Genomic DNA, 14,420 nt, shown 5'->3' with positions numbered 1-14,420 from the left:
GAGTGGGGGCTACTCTTCGTTGTGGTGCACAGGCTTTTCATTGCGGTGGCTTCTCTTGTTGCAGAGCGCGGACTCTAGGCGCTCAGGCTTCAGTAGTTGTGGCACATGGGCTCAATAGTTGTCGCTTGCGGGCTCTAGAGCGCAGGCTTAGTAGTTGTGGCATATGGGCTTAGTTGCTCCGCGGCATGTGGGATCTTCCCAAACCGGGGCTCGAACCTGTGTCCCCCGCATGGGCAGGCAGATTCGAAACCACTGTGCCATGAGGGAAGTCCCTACCGTTTTTTTTCTTAATGTTGCTTAGTAAGCAGCTTTGAATTTCCACACATCTATAGAATGTTTCAGTTGCTGTTTCTTATCACTGGAAAACTCCTTAGTTTGTTAATCCATGGACTAATGAATGAGAGTAAGCAGTGGTGCCTGGAAAAATCTCAACGTCCTCAGCAACACAATAACCCTTCAGACAGTTAGTGTGATGAGGACTTTTATAATGGTGGTGAATGTTCCTTATTATTTCTCGAATGATAATATGAGGACATTGTCTATTTATATTTTCCCATTCGTTCCTTTATGTAATTAAGAACTGAGGTAATATAGTTTTTATTGAGAAACTCTTTTTTTTTAAAGATTGTCATAAAATCTCAGAGTTGGAAGAAAGGGTAAGAGTTACCTAGTGGTTGAATTCTTCATTCAGTACCCTAGAAAAATGGTTGTCTAAACTGTATTTGAATCTCTCAGTTATCTGGAAACTCAGCTAAATCCCAAGAAAGCTTGTTCCATCTTTGGAAAGCTCTGATCAATAGAAAGTATTTTCTTATGTTGAGAGGACTAAACTCTGACTCTGGAGTCCCTTTAGAGCCATAATACAGTCTATTTCTGCTTCGTATTGAAAAGTTCTTCAGTTGACTTTTCACATCTTAATTCTTCAGCTAATTAATCTGTTCTGGAGGAGACTGGTTTACTTTTTTTTAAAATGATATTTATTTATTTAAATTATTTTGGTTGCGTGTGGTCTTCATTGCTGCTCTCGGGCTTCTTCTAGTTGCGGTGAGTGGGGGCTACTCTTCATTGTGGTGTGTGGGCTTCTCAGTGAGGTGGCTTCTCTTGTTGCAGAGCACAGGCTCTAGGCGTGTGGGCTTCAATAGTTGCAGCACTTGGACTCAGTAGTTGTGGCTCACGGGCTCTAGACCGCAGGCTAAGTAGTTGTGGCGCACGGATTTAGTTGTTCCTCAGCATGTGGGATCTTCCCAGACCAGGGCTTGAACCCGTGTCCCCTGTATTAGCAGGTGGATTCTTAACGACTGCGCCACCAGGGAAGTCCCTGGTTTGCTTTTAAAACCAGCCTTTGGTAAGAGATTTCTCACTTTTCTCACACTATATCCTATAGGTTTGTTTCGTATCACATAAGTTGATTTCCGTTGTGCCACACTGTAACCCTTACTCTTGACTAGTAACTTTTTCAGTTTGTCTGATTTTTTGCTCATACCTAGTTATTTGTAAATTTGACTTCTTAGATGTAACTGTAGGATCTCATAGTTATTTTTTCTTATTAAATTTTATCTGGTATGTCAATATTTTTGAATCTTGATCTAGTGAATTCACTATCCTTTTTACTTGGGATATGATAGAGAATTGATGATTATATCCTTTGTTATACACATGTCCAGGTGGCTGGCTAAAATGTTAAATAGGCAAAGCTGTTTTTAGATAGTATATACAAAACTAAGGCCCAGGCCTGTGTGCTGTAGATACCCTAGTCCTGTTCCCTGCTACTAGAAACTTCTGAGTTATGCTAGCATATATTTTCTTAAAGATCTGCTTTCTAAATCTTCTGTAAAATTGGAACACTCTTTTCTTGGCTTTTCATAAGGTTAGTATGCTTCTTCTCACTTTTTTGATCCAGTTTAAGTGTATCCTCTTCAGAAAGGGCTTCTCTGGCTACCTCATCCCAAGTAGCCTACCATAGTAATGGGACATTACTATTAGATCACTTAACTTTGTTCAGTGACACAAGTATGGTTTATTATTTGCTTCCCCTCTTCTAGAACATCGGCTCCATGAGGTCAGAGACTGTATCTTGGTGCTATGTCCCTAGCACCTAGCATAGCTCTTGGCACAAGTTGGTATTCATTTATCAGTTGAAGGAATGACTTTACTGCTGCAGTGTTTTGTTGTAGTTTTACTTTGTATATAGTTTGTGTAACAAAATCAAAAGGAATATTTACTATACCTTTTTGAATTATTGTATTCCCTTTTACCAGAGATTCTGTGACATTCCAGTGATGGGATAGTAGTATACCTCCAATTGGAAAATCTCTGTTTTGCTCTGGTCACCTTTAATCACATCTGTAATTGTCTTTACATCTAGCCCATGTTTTCTACTCAGTATACTTCCAAAGGGATTTCATGAAAGATCAGATCAGTTGCCCAGATATATGTAAAAATGGATAGATTTTTAGAACTTTTTGTCTCAGATAGGAGAAAAGCCTCTAATTGGGTAAATAATATCTAATTGGAATTCTAAGTAGAAGGATCCTACTAGATTCCTTATTGAAGTAAATATCTACTCGGTATTTAATTTATTTCCCTGACATATGCCTATCAAAGGGGGGCTAGATGCTTATTCTTTGTAAAATTATATTGGGTTTTAATAAATCATCTCTTTACTAGTTCACCTGGAGTCTTGTCTGGAATCCATATCAAGATTACCAGTCTGTTGTTTGAGGACTCCATTTTTATTAGAAAATTAGAATGTTATTCAAAGAATATTGACTGTAATTCAGCAGTTTGGTTTATTCATTCTTCTAGTTTGATTTTAGATTAACTTTTTTCTGTGTTAAAGGGTCAAGTGAAATATGTTGGAGATAGATGCTAGAAGCTCTTTTCAGATTCTGACAGGCTTTTCCTTGTCCATTTGTTCGTAAGTGCAAAAGTGATCATGGTTCCCATCTGTTAGTAGACAGAATTCATGCGGGTTTTTTCTGGCACCAAGTTTTATACTTGTCTATGAAAGTTTATAATTTGAAAGTCCATAAATATAGAAGCATCTGTATGACAATAATTATTCTGAAGAAAACTGTGGTTATTAATAAATTTTTGAAAAAATGTATTTACTGTTTTAATAATATGTCTTTTTCCCCCCCAGAGAATGGATCTTGGAGAATGTCTGAAAGTCCATGACCTGGCTTTAAGAGCAGATTATGAAATTGCATCCAAAGAACAAGATTTTTTCTTTGAACTTGATGTATGTCATTTTGCTTTAATGACTTAGATTATCTTTTGCAGTGAAATATTTTGATATAAATATGGATTTCTATCTCTTAATGGGAAAAGGCTCTTGGCAAATTATCTTTTTTGTAGTTATATGAAGGGTAGTACTAAATTAGTAAGATTATGTACTTTCTTGAGTAACAGTATTTTTTAAAACTGAGGTGAAACTGGGTATTTTAAGAAAATGTGTGAAAGTTGTGCAGTTCATATATTCTTTTGAGAAGTAAGCATATATCTCTAAATATATATGGGGGAAGGATATTATGGACAATATTTTTATATAAAACTAATAGAAGAAATATTAAAGGAAATAGAAGATACCATTTAGGTACCTGAAGGGCTCAAAAACTTGACTTTATTAATAATTTTTTTTAATAAAAACATGAGAATAATTGGGACTTTTTATAGGAAACATACCAATCAGCATTACATAAAACATACTGATGACCATAAACCTTATGATGTGTTTTGTCAGTGAGATACTATTAGATGTTTCATTTGTTTTGGGAGATAAAGTAGTACATAGTCCCCCCTCTACTTCTCTGAACTTCCAAGAATTTCTGCTAATGGATATGAAGTTATCTATATAAACATAATTTAATATGGTGCTGGAGCAATTGGGGAAACATCTTAAAGTTATTGTGTTATGATTCAGTGTATACTGCACATAAAATACTGCAGAAATTCACCACCATCTAGATGTAAGGGTATGGGATTTTCAGTCTTTTTCTATTGTGGTGTGATAATACGTTGTTTTTACATATCAAATATCTACAGAATAAATTTCTAGAAATAGAATAACTGAGTCAAAGAGCAGTTTTGTCCGGTTGCCCTCCATGAGAATTATCAATTTATACTGATACCGATATGTGTGAAATTATCTATTTCCCATCTGTCACAGTGTGTTGTCAAGATTTCTTTGGAGCTTTGATAGATGAAATGTGGAATATAAGTGTAATTTTAATTTGCATTTCTCTTATGAGTGAGTTTGGAAAAATTTCATATCTTTAAGATCTGTTTATATCTCCTTTTCTGTGAACTGTCAGTGTACATTTTGGAGGGGGGGAATGCTATTTGCTAATGTTGGATGTTAGTATTTTTCTGATTGATTTGTACTCTTTACATATAATGAAAATTAGTCCCTTTTCTCAGATAATACATTGCATTTTTTTCCTATTTCTTTTTTGTTGTGAGTCTTGCAAAATATTTGTATAGTTTTCTATTACTCTTCTAAAAATCTATTTGATTAATTCAAAAGGCCTTCCCTATCCTGATGAGAGTTCTCTCTCATGATTTCTTCTGATGTTTTTATGGCTTTGGTTTTTGGGAGGTTTTTTGTTTGTTTTTGGGGGGAGGGAATTATTTATTTATTTATTGGCTGCATTGGGTCTTCGTTGCTGCACACAGGCTTTCTCTAGTGGCAGCAAGTGGGGGCTTCTCTTCTTGCGGAGCACAGGCTTTAGGCCTGTGGGCTTCAGTAGTTACAGCATGGAGGGAGGCTCAGTAGTTGTGGTTCATGGGCTCTAGAGCACAGGCTCAGTAGTTGTGGCGCACGAGCTTAGTTGCTCTGCGGCATGTGGAATCTTTCCAGACCAGGGATCAAACCCGTGTTCCCTGCATTGGCAGGCGGATTCTTAACCATTGCGCCACCAGAGAAGTCCCTGTGGCTTTGTTTTATATATTTAAATCTGTGATCCAACTTAAATTTATTCTAGTTTAAGGAATTGAGGTATAGATCTCACTTTCTTTTTCCAGATAGCTATTTAGTTGACCCAACACTATTTATTGATTAGTTCAATAAATTTTATAGATAAAAATTTAAAAATAAAATTTAAATTGAGTTAAATAGCTATTTCTTTTTCATCACAGGTAATAGGTTTTACTTTGCATTTTCATGAAATTCATGGGTTAACCAACCATTTTTAGAATTTGATAGGTGTTGAATAAATTTATATTTTTAAGCATTTGTGTTTTGAATTAGCTGTATTTCTCTACAGTAAGATACAACAGTCTAAATTGGTTGGTTTGGGAATAAATCTTTAAAGTTTACTTTTAAATGAGCTATTATTTAATTATAGGTATATTAATATATGCCTGATAAGTGTCTTTATATAAATATTGACCTGGATTTTTGCAGTGTAGACACTGCTAAAATTCTCAGTGGTTATTCTTTGAGAAAAGGGAAAGTGTTCCTGATTGTAACATTTTCATTATGAAAAATTTGAAAAACATATAAAAGATTACTAAAAATTATCCCAGGGCTTCCCTGGTGGTGCAGTGGTTGAGAATCCTCCTGCCAATGCAGGGGACACGGGTTTGATCCCTGGTCCAGGAAGATCCCACATGCTGCAGAGCAACTAAGTCTGTGTGCCACAACTACTGAGCCTACGCTCTAGAGCCTGCAAGCCACAACTATTGAGCCCACGTGCCACAAATGTTGAGCACACGTGCCTAGAGCCTGTGCTCCACAGCAAGAGAAGCCACTGCAAGGAGAAGCCTGAGCACCACAAGGAAGAGTAGCCCCTGCTCGCCGCAACTGGAGAAAGCCTCGCGCATCAAAGAAGACCTAACACAGTGAATGAATGAAGGAGTAAATAAATAAAAGTTATCCGTATATTCAGAAATAATTATTGTTAACATTTAATGTATGCTCTTCCATTTTTTTCTATGCTTCTTTATTTTACAAAATTGGGATCTTGCTGCATATAACATTTTGTAACTTTATTTACAGTTGAGTCATGAACTTTTTTTTAATATCCTTACGTGTTCTGCTAACACCTTTTTTTAATGGCTGAAGGTTAAATTTTCTAAATGTTACCTGGATGTTTAGGGTATTTACAACTTTTTACCATTAAAAATAACACTGTGAAGAACATCTTTGAATATTAAGTCCTCCTTTATAATATAAAATATTATACCTCTGATTACGTTCTTAAAATAGATTTCTAGAAGTAAAATTACTAAGTCGGGACATTTTTAAAGCTTTTGATAACAATTACCATGTTGACTTTTTAGTAAGGCTGCATCAGTTTGTGCTTCCTTTAGCAGAGTATGAGAGTGGCAGTTTCCTCATAGCCTTACCTTTCCTGGGAATTATTTATGTCTATGTCAGTTTGATAGATGATGAAAAGTGTTTTCAATATGTGTGTTCTCAAAAGCGGGATTGAACCTACTTTTGTTATTTTTTTTATTCCCATGATAGTATTTTAAATAATGAAGTGTAATCTTTGAGTAATGATATTTATGAATAAAGTTGATTTTTCTTGCACCAATTGTCTTTTAATTAAACATTGTAGGCTATGGATCATCTGCAGTCATTCATCGCAGATTGTGATCGAAGAACCGAAGTGGCTAAGAAAAGATTAGCAGAAACTCAAGAAGAGATAAGTGCTGAAGTTGCAGCAAAGGTAAGAGTTTCAGTCATTTCATTAATTCAAAGTATAGTTTTACCTCACTACTTATGTTTTAACTTTCTATCTTGAAATAATTACATTCACAGGAGATTGCAAAGATATATACAGGGAATTTTATGTACTCTTCCTCTAGCCTCCCTTATGTCATTAACATCTTGCACAGCTATATATAGCACAGTATCAAAGTCAAGAAATTGATATTGGGCCAATCCTTACATTTTATTCAGATTTCACCAGTTATGCATGTGTGTGTGTAGCTCTATGCAGTTTCATTACATGTGTAACTTGGGAAACTACCACCATAATTCAGTTACTTAACTCCGTAGTATCACCACGATACTCCATCATGTTACCCCTTTATAGCCACACCCATTTCCCCATTTTTCTAGCCCCCGGCCACCACTAATCCAGTTTCCATGTCTATAATTATGTTATTTCACTGAATATTGAATAAATGGAATCATGAAGTATGTATCCTTTTGAGATTGGCTTTTTTCACTCAGCACAACTTCCTTACAATCCATACAAGTTGTTGTGTGTATCAATAGTCCATTCCTTTTTATTTTTAAATATCCCATGGTATACATATACCACAGTTTAACCATTCACATATTGATGAACATGTAGGAAGGACATTTTGGTTATTGGCTAATACCAATAAAGCTTCGATAAATCTTCATGTACAGATTTTTGTGTGGACATAAATTTTCACTTCTTTGGGATAAATGTCCAAGGATGCAGTTACTGGGTCGTTTAGTAAGTATATTTTTAGTTTTGAAAACAAGTGCCAAACTTTTTTCTAAAGTGGCTATACCTTTTTTACATTCCTCCCAGCAGTGTTAGTGATCCAGTTTCTCCACATCCAAGCCAGCATTTGATGGTGTCACTATGTTGTTGTTGTTGTTGGGTTTTTTTTGGCCACACTGTGCCATGCTGCACATGGGATCTTAGTTCCCCCTCGACCAGGGATGGTACCCATGCCCCCTGCCTTGGGAGTGTGGAGTCTTAACCACTGGACCTCCAGGGAAGTGCCACTTATGTTTCATTTTAATCATTCTGAAAGGTGTGTGGTGATAATCTCACTGCAGTTTCAATTTGCATTTCCCTAATGACTAATGATGCTGAACATTTTTTTCACATGCTTATTTGCCAGCTGTATAACGTCTTCAGTGAAATGTTTGTGTATGTCTTAATGCCCATTTTCCAAATGGATTACTCATTTTTTAATTTTTTATTTTTTTAAATAAATTTATTTTTTATTGGCTGTGTTGGGTCTTCGTTGCTGCACATGGGATTTCTCTAGTTGTGGCAAGCGGGGGCTACTCTTCATTTTGGTGTGTGGGCTCCTCATTGTGGTGGCTCTTTTGGAGCATGGGCTCTACGTGCGTGGGCTTCAGTAGTTGTGGCACATGGGCTCAATAGTTGTGGCTCACGGGCTCTAAAGCACAGGCTCAATAGTTGTGGCGCACGGGCTTAGTTGCTCTGAGGCATGTGGGCAGGGATTGAACCCGTGTCCCCAGCATTAGCAGGCAGATTCTTACCCACTGTGCCACCTAGGAAGTCCTACTCTTTTTTTTTTTTTTTTTTTTTTAATGTTGAGTTTTAAATATTCTTCAGATGTTCTACTTTACTTCTACCTTTTAAAAATGTTTTGCTCTGAACTTATATGCAAAAAGTAAAGAGAAAAGTACAGGGAACCCCAATGGATTCAAAGCCATCGGTCTTCTGTTACTGTTTCATTATTTTAAAAGCAAATTCTAAACATCATATCATTTCACTTCTAAAACATAACCACCAAATTACATCCATAAAGGTAACACTTTTTTAATGTTATCCAGTATCCAGAATTTGTTCATTTTTCCTACTTAGAGTTGGTTTGTTGAATCAGAATTCGAAAGTCCACACATTGACTTTGGTTGATTTGATGGCTTACTACTTTATAGTGTTTTGTACCATTCAATATAGTCTGGCACATTTTATGAAAACGCAGAATAGAGACAAAGTTACCCAGTAGAGTTTAGGTGACATCATTAAATATAGTGATCAGATATGTGTGTACAAAGGGAAATGGATTCCCTTGTTTGAAGAGAGGGTTACTTTTAACCAACTTTTTCTGGAAAGTTCTCTTAAGATGGGGACTATAAAGTTGGGCATCATAAAATACAAGGGATCTCGTATCTCATGGTTGAAAGAGATCCACAGATGTTGGCTAGACTCCATCTGTATTGGTGTACACAGCATTATATTGGTTATCCATCACTGCAGAAGTGCTGTTTAACAGACTACCTCAAACTTAAAACATTAAATATTTCTTTAGCCCATGAGTCTATAATCAGTGACTTAGGCTGAACTTGACTGGGCAGTTTTCCTGTCTCAGCTGGGCTCACTCGCATGTCTTCCAGTCAGCTGGAGGCTGCTGAACTATGTTCAGAAGGCTACTCTGGCCATGTTCTCATGGTGGTAGCAGAGGTGCAAAAGTATCAAGCCCAGTCATACAAGCACTTTTTTTTTCTTTAAGAACTTTTATTGAGATACAATTGACATACAATAAACTGCATATACTTAAAGTGTACAATTTGATTTTTTTTTTTCATATATAGCTGTCCTTTTAAGCCTTCCCTTATGTCATATTTGCTACTGTTCTGTTAACCAAAACCAGTTACATGGCCAGGTTCAGAGTCAGCATATGGTGCTCAGTTACATAGCAAAGAGCACAGATGCAGGAAGGGTGAAAGAGTTTTGGTCATTAATGCAATCATTCTGTGGCAGGTATTTAAAGAAAATATCATTTTGTTAAAGTGGTAGGATAATGATAATAGAGTTGGGAATTTCTTTGAGGGACAAATATCTTGGATTGAAGGAAATTTAAAAAGTAAAGATTATTGACACTACTACTTCGTTCGGACTGGAATTTCATTTCAAATCAAAACCTTCTTTGTGGGAGTTTCCTGGTGGTCCAGTGGTTAAGAATCTGCCTTTCAATGCAGGGGATGTGGTCGATGCCTGATTGGGGAACTAAGATCCCACATGCTGCAGGGAAGCTGAGCCCACACACCACAAATAGAGAAGCCCTCATGCCACAGCAAAGACCCAGTGCAGCCAAAAAAACCAAAAACAAAACCAAAAAACCTTCTTTGCTAATATTATTGGTTATACAGCCTGAATACTCATTTTGTAGCCAAAGTAAAGACTGCGAATATGTAATCATGTGCCATTAGAACAATAAGAATGAACTAAATTCCCATGATGTTGGTGGTGGTGATGAAGAGGCATATCAAAACCCAAGGCAGGGCTTCCTAGGTGGCGCAGTGGTTGGGAGTCTGCCTGCCAGTGCGGAGGAGATGAGTTCGATCCCTGCTCCAGGAAGATCCCACGTGCCGCGGAGCAACTAAGCCTGTGTGCCAAAAAAACAAAAAACAAAAAAACCCAAGGCAAAAATTAATCCCAAAGGAAAGACATAGACTAAGGGAGAAGTGTGCCATGATAGCATACTGAATATCAGTAATGTGCTGCATTGCATGTACAAGGCAAATTTTCTCATTTCTCACAGCTTGATGAGATGGGTATTATCCATACTTCCCAGATGAGGAAGTAGATTCAGGTTATGTAATATGGCCAAAATTTCATGGCTGGTAATTGGTTTGGCAATAAGCCAGATAGATATGATGTTGGACTCTAAAGCCATGTCTTTGCTTTAAAGAATATCCACCAGTTCATTTCTTTTACTCATATTTGAGTGTGTGCTATTTCTTGGGCATTGGAAATACAAAAATGGGATACAGATATCTTTAAAGTGGTGTGATATATATAAAAGTAATTGTCATAGAAGATGCAAAGATGGCACAAAGGAAAGTATGGCTCTCTCTGCTTAAGTGTCTTAAGTAAGGGTGAGGTATGGTGATTGATTGTTCATGAATGCATCACATAAGAGACTCTTGAGTTGGATCTTGTTGAATGGATAGACATACACTAGGTAGGTAAAGGAGGTAGTGGACAACATCCCAGGAAGAGGGAGCAGTATGTTCAAAGTCACAGAAGAAGAAAACAACAGGATAAGTTTGGGAAACTAAATATAACTATAGGGACTTCCCTGGTGGCGCAGTGGTGAAGATTCCACCTGCCAATGCAGGGGACATGGGTTCGTTCCCTGGTCTGGGACGATCCCACATGCCGCGGTGCAACTAAGCCCGTGCACCACAACTACTGAGCCTGCACTCTAGAGCCCGTGTGTCACAACTACTGAAGTCCCTTTGCCTAGAGCCTGTGCTCTGCAACAAGAGAAGCCACTGCAATGAGAAACCGGAGCACCACAATGAAGAGTAGCCCCTGCTCTCTGCAACTAGAGAAAGCCCGCGCCCAGCAATGAAGACCCAACACAGCCAATAAATAAATAAACAAACAAATAAATAAAACATATAACTATACATTTGTTGTGAAGTCAGAGAACAGAAAGAGATGGTTTGGAAAGGTACAGAGTGCCAGAGTGTGGAAGAAAATGTATTTTATACTTGGAATGCACTGCCAAAGCAGAAGTTGAAAAGTAATAGTTATATTGAGGTCAGTTGTATCCCTGAGCTCACTGAAGTAAAGTCAGGCAAGCTCAAAACATCTTGATGTCCCACCAGTTCATTTATGATGTGCTCAGAAAGCATTATTTATACTGATATTACCTTAGATAACTTATGTCTTTTCTGAGCACTTGTGAAATATTTTGAACTTTGGTACATTCTGCTTTTTATTCATGGTCTTCTTTTCTGTTTCATTCCAGGCAGAACGTGTTCATGAGTTAAATGAAGAAATTGGTAAATTGTTGGCTAAGGTGGAACAGCTAGGAGCTGAAGGGAATGTGGAGGAATCCCAGAAAGTAATGGATGAGGTAGAGAAAGCACGGGCAAAGAAAAGAGAAGCAGAGGTAACTAAATCCTTTATGGTAGTTTATAGAGCCTTAGTATCTGTGCTTCCTAAAGAACATATATTTACCTAGAAATTGTTGAAAAGTTATTACTATTAAAGGAAATTTAAACCAATTTTAAAATATTTAACTACTTTGTGTCATACTAATGGGTCGTATATCAAAATTAGTGGTTGTTTTGGAATTTGGAGTCATTGATCGGTTCAAATTTATAACTGGTAAGTGAAATTAAACTAGCTAGTAATACACAGCAGTCTCACACACCTACAATACATTCACATACAGTCTTCATATTCATGGTCACTATGATACCCTACCCCCACTCTATCCCCATGCACCTATACTATTCTCCCTTTTCTTTCTACCTTAGTACAGGCTGCTAGCACATTGGGAGCCTCGTATTATTCTTCCTGCACAGCACAGATCAAAATCTGATATCCTGTAGACAAAGTTCTATTTTGTTTGGCCCCCGATATTTTTTAGAAAATGGCATGCCTTTGGATGAGATTGTACTCTCCCCTTTTGTCATAGTCTCCATTACTCCTGACTGTATCACACCTGGGTTTAATTTGTTCTTATTCCCCACCTTTTAAGGCAGAAACTTAGATCACTGATGTATTTTTTAATTTTATTGAAGTATAGTTAATGTACAATGTTGTGTTAATTTCTGCTCTACAGCTAAGTAATTCAGTTATACACATATATATTCTTTTCCATTCTGCTTTATCACAGGATATTGAATATAATTCCCTGTGCTATACAGTAGGACCTTGTTGTTTATCCATCCTGTATATAATTGCATCTGCTAATCCCAAGCTCCCAATCCGTCCCTCCCCCACCTCCCTTAGATCATTGATATAAGACCATTTAATGTTGTAAGTTTTCTTTTAAGAACTACAATAGCATCTCACCGATTTTCAAGTTTTTATTTTCTTTCATTTCTAAATATTTGCTAATAGTGCTTTGTGATTTCTTTTTTGACCTGTGGGTTTTAAAGGCATGTGTTTAGTTTTTACATATTTGGGATTTTTTTTAAGGTATTTTCAGTTACTGATTTTAATTTTTCTGTTGCGGTCAGAGAACATGTGTGTGATTTCAGTTCTCTTAAATATGTCAGTACTTGTTTTGTGGTCTGTCTTGGTGAATGTTCCATCTGTACTTGAAAAGAATGATATTCTGCCTTGTTAAGTGGAGTATTCTATAAATGTCAATTGAGTCAAGATAGTTGATAGATTTTTTTCAAGTTTTCTATATCCTATTGATTTTTCTACCTACTTGTTCTACTGTTAACCGAACAGAATGAAGTCTCCAGCTATAATTGTGGATTTGTTCATTATGCTTTCCATTTTGTCAGTCTTCATATATTTTGAAGCTCTTATTAGGTTAATAGATATTTAGGATTGTTGTGTCTTTTGATTAATTTAACCCTTTATTATTTTGACATGTCCTCCTCTGTCCCTATTAATGTCCCTTGTTTTGAAATCTCCTTTGTCTTATGTTAATAAAAGACTCTAGCTTTCTTCATAAGTTGAAGTTGTATCCTATAAACCCTAGAGAAACCACTGGAGGGGAAAAAAGAGATATAAATAATAGTAGAAATAAAATGGAATCCTAAAAAATACTTAATCCAAAAGAAAGGCAGGAGAAAAAGAAGAAACAACAGATTAGACATATGGAAGATAATTAGTGGGATGGTAGACTTAAACCCAGTGTATCAATAATTACATTAAATGTAAATGGTCTCAACAGTCCAATTAAAAAGCAGAGATTGTGAGACTAAATTAAAAAAAAACAAGACTTAGCTATATATACTAGCTACATGAAACCCACTCTAAATATAAAGACACAGATGAAAGTTTCTAGGCTGGGAAAAGATATACGAAGTAGCCATTCTAGATAGCTTTAATGTCTTAATGTTAGGATTTCTTTAAATGTAGTTAATATCAATCCAGAAAATAAACACTGAGTTTTAAAATGTGCAAAGTATTTTATAGCTAGTTTATTTCCCAGAAGGCTTTTGGGTAATGAAACCAGCAAGCATTATTACTTTCCTTCCATATATTGCAGTTTTCGTAAAACTTCATACACACACACACACACACACACACACACACACACACACACACACACACACACACACACACACACACACACACACACACACACACACACACGGTGGTTTACTAGTATTACCCAGTAGCTTGACATTATTAGCCTGTTATGTATTATCAGTTGATTTTTACTTAGGACACTGCATTAAAAAGTTTACTTGCCTATTATAGATTGTGTTCAACTGTACATAATAGGAAAGTTAACTTACAGTGACTGAACCAAAGAAGGGTTTTGTTTTTCTCATTTAATAAATATTTGAGGTTAGGAAACCTGGGGCCTGGTACATTAGCTCCATGATGCCCTCAGCATATAGGCTACTGTTAACTTTAAGTTCAGCCATCCTTACCATGTGGAGTCATCTTTAAGCTTATCAACTTACGGTAGCACTAAGGCCACTAAGCCTAATGCCTTTCCTCTATACATAAGTAGAAAGAGGAGGACTAACAAGGCACCAAAATTGAGTTAACTTGTCTTGTGTGTTGTGCTTTTGGTTTTCCCTTTTATAAAATTTTTATTTTGAAATATTTTTAAGAAAAGTTGAAACATTGTGTAAAGAAATTAGCTGTATCCTTCATGCAGACTATTCTACATTTTACCACATTTGCTTTATCATTGTCTTCCTACCTGAGTTTGTGTATGTGTATTTGAACTGTTTGACAATAAGTTATAAATATGATGCATCTTTGGATCCCTAAATACTGCAATATGTATTTCTT

At 36.4% G+C, this 14,420-nt stretch overlaps 1 protein-coding gene across 3 annotated transcripts in view; it reads left to right on the top strand.

Annotated features, from left to right (window-relative positions):
* LUC7L2 (LUC7 like 2, pre-mRNA splicing factor) overlaps nt 1–14,420 on the top strand; it is a 57,850-nt gene that overhangs the window by 28,598 nt on the left and 14,832 nt on the right. For all 3 annotated transcript variants that reach the window (XM_057731410.1, XM_057731412.1, XM_057731411.1), the window contains 3 exons: nt 3,143–3,241; nt 6,564–6,674; nt 11,449–11,592. In XM_057731410.1, the coding sequence (XP_057587393.1) occupies nt 3,143–3,241; nt 6,564–6,674; nt 11,449–11,592 (354 nt within the window). The remainder of the gene's footprint in view (nt 1–3,142; nt 3,242–6,563; nt 6,675–11,448; nt 11,593–14,420) is intronic.

The sequence above is a fragment of the Hippopotamus amphibius genome, chromosome 4, assembly GCF_030028045.1.
Source record: "Hippopotamus amphibius kiboko isolate mHipAmp2 chromosome 4, mHipAmp2.hap2, whole genome shotgun sequence".
In the NCBI taxonomy this organism is placed as follows: Eukaryota; Metazoa; Chordata; class Mammalia; order Artiodactyla; family Hippopotamidae; genus Hippopotamus; species Hippopotamus amphibius.
The sequence above is the reverse complement of the archived record's forward strand: the minus strand, read 5'-3'. Positions and strand labels throughout refer to the sequence as shown.